The sequence below is a fragment of the Mirounga leonina genome, unplaced genomic scaffold (assembly GCF_011800145.1).
Source record: "Mirounga leonina isolate KUSES-001 unplaced genomic scaffold, KU_Mleo_1.0 Mir_115, whole genome shotgun sequence".
Classification (NCBI taxonomy): Eukaryota; Metazoa; Chordata; class Mammalia; order Carnivora; family Phocidae; genus Mirounga; species Mirounga leonina.
The window spans coordinates 27,895,302-27,914,455 of record NW_023270268.1 but is presented as its reverse complement, the minus strand read 5'-3'; the positions used below and the strand labels follow the sequence as shown (position 1 = coordinate 27,914,455).

Sequence of the window (19,154 nt, the reverse complement as noted above, 5' to 3'; positions counted from 1 at the left end):
ATCCTCAGGTAATTTTTAAGTACCTTCAGGTTTGAAAGGCACTGATCTAGGACATCACAGAGCCTCCTGTTTCTTTCCTGACAAGAAAGTTGTACACAATCAATAGGTAAGTATCTCAAGAAGTTTGGCCTCATTGCTCCCTCCTGAGCCCAACTGATTTTGATCCAGGCTAATCAAATCTCTAAAGATGCAGATTTAACACAAACATCCCCAGTCCTTGTTTGTCTGGGCAACCTCTGAATGCCAGGTTCAGCGTTCCAATGTCGTGCTGTACAGCTTTCTCTTTTTTTTTTTTTTTAAGATTTTATTTATTTATTTGAGAGAGAATGAGAGAGAGCACATGAGAGGGGGGAGGGGCAGAGGGAGAAGCAGACTCCCCGCTGAGCAGGGAGCCCGATGCGGGACTCGATCCAGGGACTCCAGGATCATGACCTGAGCCGAAGGCAGTCACTTAACCAACTGAGCCACCCAGGCGCCCCAGCTTTCTCTTCTTGAGAAAGAGGCAGTACAACAGAGAAGTTGGCACTTGGGCTCTGGAGTCACCTTGCCCGGGCGCAACTCCTAAAACTACCACTTACTTAACAAACTTAAGGTCTGTGACCTTGGATGAGTTGCTGGTTTTCTCTGTGCCTCAATTTCCACATCTGCAGATGAGGATGAGAATATAGTACCTACATGATAGGTGAGTAGGGACTTGACATATATAAAGCACTTAGAACAGTGCCCGCCACTCAGCAAGAGTGATGTGTTAGTTCTTTCTCATTCTTCTGGGACCCCTTCCAAGAATAATCAAAATCCCAAATGAACTCAGTCTCTAGGAATTTCTCAAGACTCGGTATCTTCTGGGCTCAGAGGAGGTTCCAGGTGACATGACCATGATTCCAGGTGACAAGAATATTCACTGGTTTAGAACCACACTCCAGCCATCAGAACTACACTGGCATCGGGAGAAAGACCAGGAAAAAGGACCTGGCTTTGGGTTAGAGTATTTGGTCCCCTCGCATGTGATGTTCCACTGTCTATAGCTAACGCTTCTGTTCAGTCATCAAAGAATTTTAAAGCAACGTAGATGGGCTTAATTACATTAAGTTTCAGAACAATTCTGAATAAAACAGAGGAGGGCAGGATGCTGAGAAACTTCAAACCCACATCACTACAGGGGCACACTCCTCTTTTTCCTCCTTCTCCTCCTCCTACTTTTACTCCTCCTCTCTTCTTCTTCTTCCTTTTTTTTTTTTTAGGCTTTCCAGTATGGTCATCTCTTGGATCCCTATAATATCTGGGCTGAGTTAAGAATTTATGAATAAAAATTATGTCTTTAAAAGCACCATATTGAAGTTGAAAATTGTAACTTGGCCTTACTGGAGGACACTGAAACAGAATTCATCATCTTACTGAATGAGCATCTGTAGGTTTTGCAATATGGCCTTTTAAGTTTTCTATTCAGCTAGCAATGGAATCTCAATGTTCAAAGCTTCTTAAAGTTCATGTTATCTATTCCCCCATCCAATGCTCAGATCACCTTCATAACATCTTTCTTGATTTTAGAACTTGCTAAATTCTCACAGCTTTTAGAAAAATGGAAGAAAGCCAAGGATAATTTAATGGAAAGTTTAAACTCACCTCAAAAAGATTTTTAATTTCAAATATGAGGCATGTTGTGAACTAAGAGACAGCATAAATGAATGTAAAATGTAAGTTAAACAACAATGAATAATTAATTAGTCTGCAATAAGCCAACCATACAGGATATATCACAAACATTATAAGAACTAACTAAAGAGGAGCGCCTGGGTGGCTCAGTAGGTTAAGTGGCTGCCTTCGGCTCAGGTAATGATCCCAGGGTCCTGGGATCGAGCCCCGCGTCAGGCTCCCTGCTCCACGGGGAGCCTGTTTCTCCCTCTCCCTCTGCCTGCTGCTCTGCCTACTTGTGTTCCCTCTCTCTCTCTCTGTCAAATAAATAAATAAAATCTTAAAAAAAAAAAAGAACTAACTAAAGAGCCTAAAAGCAGAAACACGTAGAAAAGATATTTCTAATAAACCATTGGTTTGAAACCTACTGTGATGATTCCCCTTTGTTGGACATGGCTTCAGAAATTCAGAAATGAATCTATTCTTAATGTTTTACTTAAAAAGGGGAACATTTGTTAAATCAGCTTTTTGAATTATAGAATTGTAGTACTAAAAAGAGATTATAGAGGTTATCTTTGTTCCAATGTGGAACTGACGCCCCAGAGAGGCAAAATGGTGTCCGAGGTAGGGCAAGATCTGAGTGAGTTCTACCCTCATACCAACATCATCCCAAGTCTCACTTTGTTCCTCCTGCCTCCAGAACAAAATTTCCCAGATGCCCAATTGCTGAACTGCCCTTGCTTCTTGATAGTGTCCCAAAATAAGTCCCAGCTTCCCTGATGCCAACTTAAAATCACCTGGCATAAGTCCAAATCTTATAACAAGCCCCTCCCAACTCATAGAGACATCATCAGGTGTATGCTTTCTCTTGTTGTCACAAGCTTACTAAACTTAACCTTGTATGAACTCAGGTGTGCTCCCAGTGGTCTTTGATAGATTTCCACAAGAGTGAAGACATTCCATATGCACAAGAAATGCTAGCTATTGGCAGTGATAGGAAAGTCGTCTTTCCTCCAGCTTTGTACATGTACCATGCCTCGAGGTATGCTTGTTCAATGAAGAGCCTTTCTTATGTAACTGGGAAACCAGGTAGCCTGGCTAGAATTAAGAGATGCAATTTTTCCTCCAAGGCCCAAAATATTATTTGGAAGTGTCCAGGGTAACCGCAATAGCAATTGGTTGAATGGAAGAGCAAACAAAGCAAAGATTTTGAGCCTACTGAATTCCAAGTAGTAACCAGGAATTGCCCATTGCCTGGAGATTTTAAGTCAGGCTAGCCAGATCACTAATAAAAAAAGACGGTTGAAATAGCTAAATTCTTAAGTTCTTGTGTCCAAATTTCTACAAACACCCATTTAACAAATAAGGAAATGGACTCTTGGAGAAGTAGAATGAGTGCCCAAGGCACACGCATGCTGATTAGGCTGGGTCTGGAACACAGGACAAGGCTTTATTTCTACAGAAGGTATGTTAGCTGCTTACTGCTGCATCACAAATCACCCTAAAACTTAGTCAAAATAAGAGTCGTCATTTATTCTCTTTGGCAATTTCTTCTGGTCAGGAACCTGTGAGTTCCTTGGCTGGGCAGTTCAGGCTCAAGGTCTTTCATGAGATGCAGTTATCTGAAGGGTTGCCTGGGACTGGAGGATCCACTTCTAGGTGGCTCACTTCTGGCTGGCAAAGAGCCTCTCCACAGGGCTGTTCGAGGGTCTGCAGGACACGACCGCTGTCCTTCCCCATAGGGAGCAATCCAAGGGACCAAGACAGAAGCAGCAGTACTCTGTATGATCCAGCCCTGCAAGCCACGCATCATCACTTTGGCCGTATTCTAAAGTTAGTACATGCCGGCCCGGTTTCAGTGCCAGCTCTGTCCGTCTGCCAGATGTACTATTTTGGACCAGCACCAAAAGTCTGAGTCTCTGTTCCCTCATTTATAATATAAAAATATCAATTTCCTTTTGGGGCTGTTTTCAACATAAACCAGTATAACAATATCGGGGTTTGTTTAGTACAATGAGCTGCCCCACAATGCACATTAGTTAGAAGTGATTTCGCTTCCTTAAGGAGCCTGTCTCTAGTTCGCCTCATTCTTGCAAAGTTTTAACTCCAAACATCCCCTTTTTTCACCCCCTGGAGAGACTAATCAGTCGTCAGTCCCTGCCCAACCATCTACTGATCTTAACCCGGATCCAAGGTAGGACTATCCGGAAGCGGAACTCTAGTTCCAGGGATGACCCTGGTGCCCGGAATGCATTGGGAAACGGACCGGAAGTGGCTCCGGGGCTCTCTTCCGATCACTGAGGGCAGCGGGAGACACCGGGCGGGACGCTCCCGGGAGGCTGTGGCGGACTTGCGGCTGCAGCGTGGGGACGCCTTGAAAGCAGAGCGGCGGGGCGCCGGCAAGAAGAGCGGGACAAGCCCTCCCCGGCCACTCTATGCCTGGTTGGAGGCTGCTGGCTCAGGCCGGCGCCCAGGTGCTGGGTTGCCGCGCGGGCGGCCTGGGTGCTGCCCGGGGCTCGGCAAACAGGTGGGTGGGCTAGAGACAGGGTGTGGGGTTGTGGTCCCTGCAAAGCACAGACCTGGAACAGTGACATGGCCCAGTGCGGAGGGGTCTGCCCCGGGTGGAGGAGGAAGGGGCGCAGTACCAGAACGCAGGCACGGAGGAGTGAGGAGCGTTACTCCAAGAAGTGCCCATTAAAGGAGTGAAGGGGTGATTTTTTGTTTTTGATGTTTATGAGCCAGCGACTGGTAGAGAGCATTACCAACAGCAATAATATCTACCAATTAGTGGGCGTTTTCTATGTACTGAATGCTTTGTTAGGTATATTAGGCGCCTTAGCTCGTGTAGCCTCACGAGATAGAATTGCTATTGTTAATCGTTTCACAGACACTGTCATTATTCCCTACTGTCATGATTGCAGTTTGCAGGTAAAAGGAAAGCTTGGGGAAGTAACTTACCCAGAGTCACTCAACTAATTCGTGTAAAATTGGGACTCTAACCTGGATGTACCTGACTACAAAAGGTGGATAGGCGACAGAAAGCCTTACTTCTTTTCTGACCCTCCGTGCAAGAATTACATACCTCCTTCCGACACAAGGTCTTCCTTGGTGTGTTCACGTGCTCAGAGATCATGTCTTTAATGGATCTTCTGAGCCTAGGCCTTGTCATTGCTGGGAAGAGGTGAGCTTATCAGAGATCAGCATCCCACATTCTGCCACCTCCACTGGATGTAAACTATTAAAGTACACATACAAATGGGTCAGCTGCTCCTCTGTCTAGGTAGGACATCTCTGTTAGAAATTCGTTTATTCCAGAGGAGAATGAAAACCTTTTACTCTAGAGTAATCATTAACAGTTAAAGTGTGAACTCCATTATTATCATAAGGAATGTCAGGGAAAAAAAAAAACTTGCACAGATACCAAATCCTTTCCTAAGGCCCAGACTACACTTTCCAACTCATGTGACCTCCCTTCCCTACATTAAATGGAGGAACTTTTTATATTGTGATTTCTTTTATAATTTTTATTTTTACAGAACGGTCATCTGGCTTTTGGTTAGAGGTCTCCATGGCAGGAGTGGTACTTGGTGGGATGAGCATCTTTCTGAAGAAAATGTCCCATTTGTTAAGCAGTTGGTCTCTGATGAAAATAAAGCCCAGTTAGCAAGTAAACTGTGTCCTTTGAAAGATGAGCCATGGCCTCTACATCCTTGGGAACCAGGTAGTTATTTTATATTTGATGGTTTCTCATTTCCTAGTTACTGTGTGACTGGAACATTCAAAATCATAGTGACTGCTTGATGAATGTATCATCTCTTGAATTTACTTTTCGTGTCTTAAGTGTGTCTGTTTCATTGTGGTTTGGTTTGCAAGGTTATTTCTAGCATGCTAGTCTACTATTAGCAAATGTCTGATGGTAATCAAGACTTCCTCAAGAAGCTGTTTTGTAGGTGAAAGGAAAATCATTCTGCATATGTTTTCTTATTTCCTTCAGATAAAAAAAAGTTATATAAAATAAATCAGGGAAGAAAAGCTGGAGAAGTATGATCTAAACTACACTGTGTCACACAGATGTTTTCAGTTGGAATGTTCTAGCACTCCAGGTTTGCCAAGCATAACCCCAGAATCAGCTCCTTGTGCTTTAGTAGAGTAGTAAACCCATGTGTAGCCAGACCAAAAATAAGACCTGTCCTTATTTGAGGTTGAGAGTGGTCTTTGCTTGGGGTTTATTGTGACAGTTGAATTATATAGTGATCAGAAATTCTAGGGATGCCTGGGTGGCTCAGTCGGTTGAGCATCTGCCTTCAGCTCAGGTCATGATCCCAGGGTCCTGGGATCGAGTCCCGCATCTGGCTCCTTGCTCAGTGGGCAGCCTGCTTCTCCCTCTGCCTGCCGCTCCCTCTGCTTATGCACTCTCGCTGTCTCTCTGACAAATAAATAAAATCTTTTAAAAAAAATTCTTAGTGGAGCAGCTTTACTAACTTAGGCAAGAAATCTAAGTGGCATGGTGGAGGCTGACATATTTTAGCAACTTGACCACTTTTGTCATCCCTTAACGCCAGCTAAGTTCTTAGAATTTGAAATGTTTTCTAATTAATGACGTTAGATATGACTTGATACTAGGAAAGCAAAGCATAATGATGGATTTATCATGTCCTCTATTAATACCATTATTTTAAAACCAGAATATATCAGTTTACCTATTTTCTTTGTTTTGTACAGTTACCATATATTTATTCATTATACAGAGATTTATTGAGTAACAGTGTGTTACCCAGCCATGGTTGAAGTCTTTTACAGCTCTGAGGAATAGTAGTGTTTTACTCTATGAATATATTAGCATGTTTCTTAACTGTCTGTTGCTCATAATGAAACCACAGTGTAGAAATACTGTTGCTTCATGTTGGCGAATGTTGAAAAAGTTCGTAATAACACTGATTTGTTTTTAATTACCAGGTTCCTCTAGAGTAGGCCTTATAGCACTGAAGCTGGGTATGATGCCTTTATGGACCAAAGATGGTCAAAAGCATGTGGTTACATTACTTCAGGTAAGAAAGAAACAGAGGATGTAACAGATCTGTATGTGTGCAAGATCTATTTGTGCAAACCTGCATGGACAGTATTTGTATCCTGAAATACATGGCTGTGATGAAGAATGGGCTAATGTCAAGCATAAATGCTATTAAAGAACTTTACTTCTGTTTCAGTGAATGTTTCACTCTTGCCTGAGGGATGACCTTCTTGATACTGGCATAAGGATAACTACAACCATGAATAAAAAAAAGATTGTAACCTAGCTTCTCACAGCTGTACCAGTTGAATTTATAATTGGAAAAAATCTTAGTTCCATCTTATTTTCATTCTTTCAACTCAAAAATAAAATTTTGATCTCTTTGCTAACTTAGAATGTAACATTCTTGTCTGGGGAAGCAGCATTTTGTTGTCTGAGATAAGACAAACTAATGGTTAAGAATGTGGTCCCTGAGACCAGAATATCTGACTTTAGATCTTGTATCTGCCACTTCCTCGCTATGTTCCTTGAAACATTCTGCCTCCTCTGCAAAAGATATAATTGTATTTGGTAAAAGAAATAGTTATTACCTACCTCAAAGGTTTTTGTGAGGTTTGCACAAGGTAATAAACATCAAACACTTATAACAGTGTTAACTGTCCAATATACGTTAGCTGCTGTTGTCTTTATGATTATTATTAGAGAAAGATTACTGAGTTAGGAGACCATCATTCCCCAAATCAGTTTGGACACCTGAGTTCATCTTTGGGGCCTAGTCTTAGACAAGTGATTAGACAGATGTTGGTGATCGAAATGAGAGCTCATGCACATAGGCCCAGGGGGCCTACAAGCCTTAGGACATTTTTATTAACTCCGAATGATCAAAGAGAAGATTACAGTTTCTAAAACTCTAATGAACTTGGGGAGTTTTCAGGAATGACTGGTGGAATTGTGCATTGGTACAACCACTTCAGAAAACAATTTAGCATAATTATGTGGTAAAGTTGAGATAGGTGAATCTTGTAGTCTAGCAGTTCCACTCCTGAGTGTTAATAGAAAACTTGAACTTTATTATTTTACAAGAATGTTTATAGCAGTATTGTTCTTAATACTCCAAAACTGGAAATAACCCAAATGTCCAATAGCAGAATGGATAAATAAGTCATGGTATTCATGTAATGGAATGCTGGATAGCAATGTAAATGAATAGAAGAGAGTTACACACAGCAATATGGATGAAACTTAGAAATATAAACAAGTGAAAGAAGCAAAACATGGAAAAGTACATACAATCTGATTCTGTTTATACAAAGTCTAAAGCAGGCAACAATAAACCACATGCTTTCAAAGGTAGCAACTGTAAGGAAAAGTAAGTAAATGATTACCATGTGTCAAGAATAGTATTTATTTCTAGGGCAGTGCTTCTCAAACTTTAGCAAGCCTTAATCACCTAGAGGGTTTGTAAAACAAGGAGATTCTGATTCATTTGGTCTGGGCTGGGCATGAGGATCAGCATTTTCACCAAGTTCCCAGGTGATGTTGATGCTGCTTGTTTGAGGACCACACTTTGAGAACCACTGCTCTAGGGGTTAAAAAAAAAAAGGTGGGGAGGGAAATTACTAGAAAGAGACAGAGGCTTTGTGGATTCTACTTCTTGACCCCGGTTGGTGGTAAATGCGTATTTTCTTCACAAATACTCATTCTGTTGTATATTTATGTTTTAGGCACTTTTCTGTATGTGTTGTCTGTATGCTCTGTGCTTGACATTTTTTTTTTTAAGTTTACTTCTATATTTTAAGATTGTGATTGGTGTTAGAGGAATGATGAGATAACTTTAGGGAATTCCTAATTGTCCTATGGCTTCAGTGTGACTGGTATGATATGTTAAAGTGTATCTTAGCACATACTTAGTTTTTTTTATATTTGTTTCCTTAGGTACAAGACTGTCATGTTCTAAAATATACTCCAAAGGAAAACCATAATGGAAAAATGGCAGCCCTAACTGTAGGAGGAAAAACTGTATCACGTTTCCATGTAAGGATGTGTTTTCATTCTTTAGAAGAGTACATTTCATTAGTTTCAGATCTGAGTTCTTTAGGTTTTGAGGCTATTCCATAGTCACAAATTTGTGTTTATCCATGAGGTACATTATGGATTTGAGGGAAGGCAGTCTAGTGAAGCCATTGAGCCCGGGATTCTGAGAGAATCTGAGTTTGTTCCAGTACCTCTCCTCAGTATTTGGAACAGTAACTTTATCCTCTAAGCTGAAGTATTTGCCCATCTGTACAATGGGGATAAAAATACTACTTACCTAAGAGGTTTGTTACCAGGATTAATAAGATTTTTCGTATGTGCCTAGCATGTCACAGACACTTAGTAGATGGTAGCTATTTTGTCATTTATGTTTAATTTCTCATTTTTTTCTAAGTTGTCTCAATACCTGACACCAGCAGCATGTGGGGATTAATTTGTATATATTAGAAAGAACTTTCTTTGTGTGTATAATTTTTTTAATCTGAAATCATCACTATAAATATGAGAATACAGTACAGTATATCATACAATCAGTAAGTTGTTTTTATTTTCACTGTTGTACACTGTGTATAGCGACAAGGAAAGGGCAGTTTTGGAGGAAAGACGTGTGTGAGGTGTTTACAGAAAATTCAGGTGGAGTTGTCCTATAAATAGTGGGATATACTGATTGGTGAGTTCAAGGTGGTTAAAATCATTGGAGTCCTATAGTTTGATAGGACTAGAGGCCATTTAGCCCTGTCTCCTAAGTGTTAGAGAAGTTAGCTACTTTGCATATTATGGTAGTATAGTCTATATATATTTTAGTCTGCTATTGATTCTTGACAGTTTATTGCCTAATAATTTTAGGGTTTAAATAGTTTCACAGTAATGAAAAGCACAGTGAGGTATTTATGAAAACTGTAAAAAAATGTCAGATTTTTTTCAAATGTTTGAACTTTTTAAATGTGTAAATACATGCTAGTCTTCATGTGAATAATTCTTTGATTTGATAGGTGCCTGTTTTCTCATTGATTGTACTTCTGTGCTTTTGTTATGTTTAGCACAATCATCTTTATTTTCATTACCAATTTTGTAAATTCATGACTTTATTGCCTTGATATATGTAAATCAAACATGATGTTGGGGTAATCCATTCTTGCACCAACAGATCTGTAAACATTACTTCCCAGAACTATGAGATAGTGGAAAAACAAGTGGATGTGGGGTCAGAAGAGCTGAGTTCTAATTCTGATTTCTCGCATTAGCTCCCTTCACTCCACTTTTTTTAAATAACCATTTTCTTACACATAAAAACAGGGAATTGGACTTGATGGTTGCTAAATCCTTTTAGTTCTAAAAGTCTCCTTTGGTTCTCCAATATCTTAGTTCTCAAGAAAAAACAAAAGTTCCCCCCCAAAATGTATTTGGCTGCTCAATTTATTCTATTTTACTTAGGAAAATGTCCTACAGAGTTTATGAATACTAATAATTAAAATATTTCAGAAATGGGGAGCCTGGGTGGTTCAGTTGCTAAGCGTCTGCCTTTGGCTCAGGTCATGATCCCAGGGTTCTAAGATGAAGTCCCGAGTCTGGCTCCCTGCTTAGTGGGAGCCCCTCTCTCTGCTTGTGCACTCTCTCTCTCTCAAATGAATCTTTAAAAAAATTTCAGAAATAATAGTACTTTCATACTTGAGACTGTGATCTACATATTTTCAGCTTTATTCTCTTTAGTGAATATACCGCACAGCAAGATGATTTGGATGCCTTATTATGTTGTGGTGGATTTCCACCCACTTACTTACACACATTTTTTATTTACTTCTCTGGTATGGAGAGTGCTACAAGGGTCTTTCTTGTTCTTCAAGATATACATTTTCTAGGGGTGCCTGTGTGGCGCAATTGGTTAAGCAACTGACTCTTGGTTTTGGCTCAGGTCCTGATCCCAGGGTTGTGGGATCGAGCCCCCCGTCAGGCTCTACCCTCAGCGTGGAGTCTGCTTAAGATTCTCTCTGCCACTCTCCTCTGTGCATGTCCGTGCATGCGTGTGCACTCTCTTTCTAAAATAAATAAATCTTTAAGAAAAAAAGAAGACAATAAATTTTCTGGGTCCAGAGGACATGTATTACAATATTAAGAAAAAACTTTGTCTTTGAATGACCTTTCTTCAGAATTAGATGTGAAAATGAAGTTTTAGAATTCTTCATAAGTAAAGAATTTTGGTTCAGAAAGGGAAAAGATTTTCAAAACTAAAAATATGCAAACTTCCTCTTGCATATTGTAACCCTCAGACAAACTGCAAGTAGATTGGTTATAGAAGGTTTTAAAAACAAATATACTGGGGCGCCTGGGTGGCTCAGTCATTAAGTGTCTGCCTTCGGCTCAGGTCATGATCCCGGGGTCCTGGGGTCGAGTCCCGCATCAGGCTCCCTGCTCACCAGAGAGCCTGCTTCTCCCTCTCCCACTCCCCCTGCTTGTGTTCCGTCTCTCGCTCTTGCTGTCAAATAAATAAAATCTTAAAAAAAAACAACAAAACAAATAGACCTTTGAATATAATATATCAAATAGTTAAGTATTCTAAAATGAATTGACTGAATCAGTTTTATTTATAATAGGGCTAGAACTGTTTTGTTTTGTTTTGTTTTACCCTGTAAAGAATTTAGACTTCCCAGAAATTACACTGTTTTGCTTTTGCTATTTTTGTAACTTATTATAAATATAAACATAGGAAGTTAAGTGGCCTTAAAAGTTGATTAAATCAATTCATCTTAGGAGCAGAGAAGCATTTTCATTGTGAGAAGGATAATTGCAGAGAACTTTGAAGAGGGAGAAAAAAAATGCAGCCTCATAGATGGGATTATCCAAGTGTGACACTGCTGTCAGTCTTTTTAAATTGCCTTTTGAAATCATTTATTTGGAAGTTAAAAAAAAAAACCTTCAGTTACACTGCTGCTGCTTTCAACTCAACTTGAGCATTTGGATTTTCTCATGACTGATACCTGGTTAGTTTTATGATATTTTGATTTTTAAAAGAAAAAATTAAAGTATTCAGTTACAGTGAAATTGGAATATAATCAAGAGTATGTTTTACCTTTTATGTCTCAGTCTGTGGTTACTTAGATCAAGATGTTTATCTTATCTATGTTGTGTTTCTGAAAAAGTAAAAGTTTTTTCTTAGAAGCTTCCTCACATACTTAGAAACTGATATTAATAAAAGAATATGCTTTTAAAATCATCAGGTAGAATATGTGAATGTCAAAAATAAATTTAAAGTGTTCTAAAATGTAATAAATTTAAATCTGATACATCAGGAAAATAATTGCAAGGAGGCACATTTTTAAATGAGAACTTATGTGTTTGCTTTTGATGTGAAGGAAGTGTGCATGGTTGAAGATGAAATAGGGGCCTAGGGACACCTGGGTGGCTCAGTCGGTTAAGCATCTACCTTTGGCTCAAGTCATTGATCCCAGGACCTGCGTCAGCCTCCTTGCTCAGCGGGGAGTCTGCTTCCCCCTCTCCCTCTGCCCTTCACCCTGCTTGTGCTCTCTCTCTCTCCTCTGACAAGTAAATAAAATCTTTTAAAAAAAGAAAAGTAGGGGCCTTGATAAGGGTGGTGTTGACTATCAGTGTTAGATTTCAGCCTGTGGGAGGCAAAACTATAGGGAATGACAGGGATGAACTTATGTTATTACTCTTGGAGGAAAGGAGGAAAGCATAACTTTTGAGGGAACACTGTAAGGTACAAAACAACCTTTCGTGGGCATCCAGAGCAGGGCTTCTCAGCATCTGTTGCATGGGTCCACTGGAGGGCCCCAAGGACATTCCCAGGGCTTGTGGGCTGATCCAGAAATTAACTTTCTATGCTTACAGGCCAGTGCCACCCAATTTCATGTCAACCAAAGGCAGCCTTCTCAGTAAGTTACAAAGTGGCACTAACAGTTTACATTTTAAACTGAAATCATCAAGTAACTGAAGATTGCTACATATTCATATAATCTATAATTAAGACTGGCTGTGCAGATACACCACTGGATTGGGGCAGTGATGCTTGGTTATCAGTACATCATCAGCATCGTCTTAAGTTGGTTAGGGTCTTTCAATTGCTGCTGTTCTTGCTTTTTTTACTACAAATCACTCTTGGTTTGGTTTCATAGTAGTTTAGTTTCTTGAAGATTTGTTCATCCGCAGAATAAGATCTTTATTTTAGGCCTACAATTTTTTAATAACTAGACTTGAAAATAACATTGTAGGGCGCCTGGGTGGCTCAGTCAGTTAAGTGACTGCCTTCGGCTCAGGTCATGATCCTGGAGTCCCGGGATCGAGTCCCCCATCGGGCTCCCTGCTCGGCAGGGAGTCTGCCTCTCTCTCTGACCTTCCCCCCTCTCATGCTCTCTCTATCTCATTCTCTCTCTCAAATAAATAAATAAAATCTTTAAAAAAAAAAAAAGAAAATAACATTGTAAACACAGTAATGTCATGTGCTAAGAACTGATGCAGCAGCAAGAGTGGAAAGGTGTGGTGACTTGGAGAGGCAAACCAGGACTTTACACCCAAATGGATGTCTGTCCTCCATCTTTTGTGTCTTCACCATTCATTTAGCTCACTTCTGCAGTGTTTGACTTGCCACTGTGCTTAGCTCTAAAGTTGTAGACACAGGTGAATAAAACAGTTCGCCATCCAGGTGCTCCAGCAGGCGGGCAAACATTCGTGTAAGTTGATAAGTGTTAAGGTAATGTGGACAATAATTGAGATATAGGCAAGGTCTAGAGATAGCATAGACCAAGGAGTAGTCAGCTCTGGCAAGGCTGCCCAGGCAGGAATCTGGACAGGAAGTATTACTGGAGCTGAGACTAGACATATATTTGATTTTTAATGAGCTTTGGAGGTACAGGGGTGGGGAAGAATTACAGGCCAAGAGACGGACATAGGCAGACATAGGTAAGCATACATAGAATACTGTGGTTCCTTGGGCACCTGCAGGTGCTTCTTTTGTGATGAGAGGGGAAGTTGAAGGGGAAAGAGCATCAGGAAGATAGATACACCTGTGTTGGTTATAGTTCCATGAAAGAGGCACTGTTCACATCAGGAAATATAAAGCGGTACAACTTTTTTGTCAAGTCTTCTAGCAGTCTGTATCAAGAGTCTTAAGAACTAAGAAAAGAAAAAAGACGCAGGACATTATTTTAAGGAAATGAGATATTCATAAAGTTTTCTATTCAAAGATGTTTTTTATTCAAGGATATTTACAGTACAGAAAAAAGGGCATGAGTGGAGGGAAAAGCAGGCAGCAGGACCTACCAGGAGCTGGGGATGTAGCAGCAACTAAAGTTTCTGTTCTCAAGAAGCTTACATTTTGGACACCTAGGTGGCTCAATTGGTTAAGCGACTGCCTTCAGCTCAGGTCATGATCCTGGAGTCCCGGGATCGAGTCCCACATCGGGCTCCCTGTTCAGTGGGGGGTCTGCTTCTCCCTCTGACCCTCTTCCCTCTCGTGCTCTCTGTCTCTCATTCTCTCTCTCTCAAATAAATAAATAAAACCTTAAAAAAAAAAAAGCCTACATTTTGGTGGGATTGGGGATGAAACAGGGAGGCCGTGGCTTAGAAGATAAACAAAAAAAAAAAACATTTCTATTTGTATCACAACAAATAAAAGTGCTTTGTAGACTAATAAAGTAAGCTGAGGGGATTGCAAGTGACAAAGTGGTGCTATTTTAGATAGAATAATCAGGAAAGGTAAGTTGATATTTAGATGGAGGCCTGAATAAAATGTGGGAGCAAGTCCTGCAAAAATCTGAAAAGCATTCTAGGCAGGGGGAATAGTATGTGCAAAGGACCTGAGATTATTGTTTATTTTTATTTTTTTAAATATTTTATTTATTTGACAGAGAGAGACACAGCAAGAGAGGGAACACAAGCAGGGGGAGTGGGAGAGGGAGAAGCAGGCTTCCCGCTGAGCAGGGAGTCCGATGCGGGGCTCCATCCCAGGACCCTGAGATCATGACCTGCGTTAAGGCAGGCGCTTAACGACTGAGCCACCCAGGCACCCCCTGAGGTTTTTGTTTAATGTGTTCTTGGAATGTGAGGAATGCCTTGTACCTGAAGCAGGGTGAGCCAGGAGGAGAGTAGTAGATGAGGTCAGATTGTATAGAACCTTGTAAACCATGTTAAGGATTTAGGATTGATTCTGCATGAGATGGAAGCCATTGTGGAGACATGATTTAGCTTGAGTTTTAAAAGGATCATGCCAGCCTGTGACTGGAGAATAGACCATAGGGTCAGGAGTGTGGAAGTTTGGAGACCAATTAGGAGGCTATTAATATAATCCAGGCAAAAGATGGTGGTTTGAGGTGCAGAGGAGAAGTAATTGATGTGGGCTTTATTTTTAAATAGAGTCTGCAGGAACTGCTGGTGTGTGGGACATGGGATGTGACAGAGAAAAGAGTCAAAGGTAACCAACCACAAGATTTTGGGTCCAAGCAACAGAAGTATGGAGTTGTCCTTTATTGAGGTTTGGGAAACCAGAGGAAAGCAGGTTTCTGGGGGCGGGGGGGGAGTTGAGTTCAATTTTAGACATATCAAACTTGAATTGCTGTATGACATCAAAGTGAGATACTGAGTTAGCGGTTGGACGCATGAATTTGTAGTTCAGAGTAGAATTTGCAGTGGAGGTTAGAAATGTGGGATTGTTAGCATATGAAAGAACTGAGAGAGAGTGCAAGTCTCAAGGAGAGAGTGGTCACCTGTGCCAAGCATTCCTGGTAGAGCCAATGAGATAAGTATTGACCTGTGTATTTGACCACATAGAGATGGTTGGTGACCTTGATGAGCACTTTGCATTGACTATTTAAGGGCTGCAAGCACCGGGTTAAAGTGGGTTTGAGAGAATGGGAAGATAGAAAGTAGATTCAGCAGAAGTTTTTCAAGGAGCATTGTCATAAGGGGGAATGGAAAGGAGACTATGTGGGCAAGGGAAAGTTTTGTTTTAATGTGAGTTATTGTGACATCTTTGTATACTGATAGGATAATTCCGGTAGAAAGGGGGAAATTGGTGATTCAGAAGGCAGTAGAGACAATTTCAGGAGTAAAGCCATTGAATAGGTGGGAGAAGGGTAGGATGAGTACATAGTGAGGGATTTGACTTCTAATAAGAACATGGACAGCTTACCTGTCATTGTGATTTCCAGCCCCAGTTTCACATCAGAATCATAGGGAGTGCTTAAAAAACACACTGACACCTGGATGACACCTTAGATCAGTGAAGCTGCAGTCTCCAAACAGAAGGCCCTTGGCATTGGCATTTTCTAAAAGTGCCCCATGTGCATCTCATGCAGTCTGGCGGGGGGTGGGGGATGGCAGTAGGTAAGTGCTTGTGCAGGAAGTTTGATTGGGTGATAAGACCTTGGGGAAATGCTCCTGTTCTTCTGGTTTTTTAGTGAAATCTGAAGCAACATGGTCAGCTCAAAGAGGGGAGAAGGAGGGAACAGTGCTGGAGGTTTTAAAAGAGATTGTGAAAAGGGGCTTTGGAGAGTGTGAGAGGGATTTAAGTAGGGAAATGTAGGTTGGCCAGATCACGTTTGGGACTCACTTTGAAGTTTGTGATCATACATTTGAATGTGACCCGGTATGTTTTCTTCCAGCTGCTTGGAAGCAGGTGCAGAGTAGACAGAGTTGAATTTCCCAGGATTGGGGTTCTTGATATTTAGTCTCCAGTCAGAATTCAAGTATGAGCACAATTCTGTTTTTTTCCTACAGAATAAAGATCTTCCACCATGTAATGTATATGAGCTCCGCCATGCACCTGGTTGGATCCTGGGTGAAATGGATTATAGATAAAAATCTCACCTCCCTTAAATAAGAATATGGTGCTCTTTATTCATTAGGGGAACAGAATGCTCTTAATGATTTGTTCTCTGGGTTGTTAAGGACTTGGTTTAGATCTCTGTGCATTGAACTCCACCTTTAGTATAATGGGTTACTTACGTATGCTGCTTTTCCTCTAGAAACCTACGTCTATATTGGAATTTTACCAAGAACTTGGATTGCCGCCAAAACAGAAAGTTAAAATCTTTCATGTAACAGATAATGCTGTGATTAAGCCAGGTAATCCGAGGCTGGGGAGAGGAGGGAGACAAAAATACCCAAATATGTGATTTGTTTAATGTTAGGCCTTTCAGTAAAGCTGAATCCACAATACAAAGTCCTAAACATTTATTTTTAAATACAAAGCGGTATCTGATTTAATCACTAGGGACAAACAAGCCTTTTTCTTTTTTGAGTGGAAAGAACTGTAGAGAACTCTTTGTTTTCATTAAAGAGGGAGGAGCGCTTTTGTTTTTAATGTACAGAGAGTTTCACATTTGGAAAAGCCACTACAGATAAATACACTAACTTTTATTTTTTTATTTTTTAAAATACACTAACCTTTAAAATGTGAAGTTCACTCTGTGTAGGCTGTCATTTTAATGAGTGAAAAATAGCTAGACTCTCACTGAGATAGAATTTTCATGAAACAGGAAAGTGATTGACCATAGCACTTCGATGTAAAGATTCTAACTTAAAAATTTTGAAGTATTTTACCTACACTCCCTGAAATGTCAAAAAGTAAGATTTGGCAGCATGGTTTTATTGGTTTATGTAGTCAACAGCATTTCACATCTTTGAACTTGAGAAAGGCTTCCTGATCTCTTGAACTTGAGTTCTAACAAGTAGATAGTGGAAGGATGTTTTAAGATTTGGTATTTTAATATCTGAACTGAATTTCATGAAGTAAGTAAGCCTTATTAATTGGAGTGATAGAGGATCAGCCTTGATTTAAGCTAGAATTAAAAGTATTTATTGAAGTCTAAGTTTTGTAGTTTGAAGCTAAAGTGAACGGAATTAAGGTAACAAGTATAAAAATTAAGTCCCTGTTAACTTTTGTTGTAGCTCAAACTATGTGGAATTGTTTTTGTGGGTGAAAAGTGGTCAGGTATCAGCAGTTCAAGTTATTCAACCTCCTGGAAATTCAGTCAGTTTTAATCTCCCCTATTTTTCTTAATTCAGGGTTTTTCTTTGCCCATAAAAATCTAGGTTAGGTCCTACCCTCTGAAATCCCATAGTACCTTACTCCCTGTTTTAAGTAAGCCATAATTAGCATTCAGTTGCATTCTCTACTCTATTATGGCTTTTTTTTTTTTTTTTTTTGAGAAAAAAGTCTCTGATGATGTTAATGTTGAGTCTTAGATAAATTTTTGAGGTCAGGAGCTTTGTCTTACCTTTTATATTTCTAACTGTACATATGGTAAGTGCCCTATTAAATATTTGCAGATTGTCAAATTAAATAGTTCTCATAGTGTTAATTCCAAATTGTTACAAACAAAATGTTGTGAAGGGCTTTCACTTACAAAATTCCTCTAAATAACATGTTTTCAAGTGCCTTTTAAGTAAGATTCTATTTACATACAACTAGTTTTGGAAATGTTAGTATATAAAACTAAGGGTATCAATAATGACAATTTTTCAGAATTCAAAATTATCCAGGCATGTGCTAGAATAACAGGAATTTATTGGCACAGTGACCAATCTACCAAAAATCTGATATATATGGGCTTTATGTGGATATCACACATACTGTAGTCACTGCCCAGTATACAATGGACCTGGGATCAAAACAGTTAAAAGTTAAAAAAAGTTCCTATTTTTGGATAACTTATCTCTAATGGTTAAAAAAGATTTGATCCAGCCGCAGCGTTTTTTGAGTCATTCTTTTGTTTTTATTTTGTTATATGAAGTAGGAAACATATCTTAAGTCAGTATATTATTATTCACTAAAACAACAAAGAATCATCAAATTCGTGTATTTACCAGCAAGAACACTGTGTTTGTCTTGTGAATTGCCCGTTTCAGCCAGTACCATATTGCCTCTGTGAAGGCACAAGCCCATCAGCTACCCATGGTCTGTTAGCCTGACTCCAGCACCGTGGGCCTTGTCCTGGGACATGTTGTTCTTCAGCCCACGTACAGTCCATTAAGGCATGTTTGATGAACAGTTTTATTATTTTATTGTTGATGTTTCTAATAATTATAATTGTGAAGAGAATCTTCTACTTTTTTTGAAATCTGACAGGCTTCCTAGATGTAGTTTATGTTTAGTGAAGTTGGGCTGACAAATTTCATATCGATTGTTTGTTTTCTTTTCATAAAGGCACCCCTCTTTATGCTGCTCATTTTCGCCCAGGACAGTATGTGGATGTCACAGCCAAAACGTAGGTCCACATAACAGGTTCTTTTCCTTTTGTTTTCCTCATATATTAAAACATAATGGAGCGAGTGAAAGTATAGTCTTTCAAGGCAGTGAATAAAGATTAAGTAACCATTATTCTCATTTGTAATTCTATAATGTTACTGACTATACTAGATTTTAAATTGCACTGAATTAGTTGTATGTGAACATCAAGTTACAGGTTTGAAACTGAGATGTATGCTTCTTGAAATGGGACTACAAGAAAGGTCACATTACTTA

General features: G+C 39.8%; 1 protein-coding gene across 2 annotated transcripts in view; it reads left to right on the top strand.

Annotated features, from left to right (window-relative positions):
- The first annotated feature begins 3,898 nt into the window (after nt 1–3,898).
- Nucleotides 3,899–19,154, top strand: part of MRPL3 (mitochondrial ribosomal protein L3) — a 39,040-nt gene continuing 23,784 nt past the window's right edge. Inside the window, exons 1-6 of one of the 2 annotated variants that reach the window (XM_034994663.1) lie at nt 3,899–4,159; nt 5,169–5,353; nt 6,589–6,680; nt 8,579–8,677; nt 16,654–16,753; nt 18,837–18,897. In XM_034994663.1, the coding sequence (XP_034850554.1) occupies nt 4,068–4,159; nt 5,169–5,353; nt 6,589–6,680; nt 8,579–8,677; nt 16,654–16,753; nt 18,837–18,897 (629 nt within the window). In that variant the 5' untranslated portion in view covers nt 3,899–4,067. The remainder of the gene's footprint in view (nt 4,160–5,168; nt 5,354–6,588; nt 6,681–8,578; nt 8,678–16,653; nt 16,754–18,836; nt 18,898–19,154) is intronic. The other variant, XM_034994670.1, reaches the window with a different exon arrangement.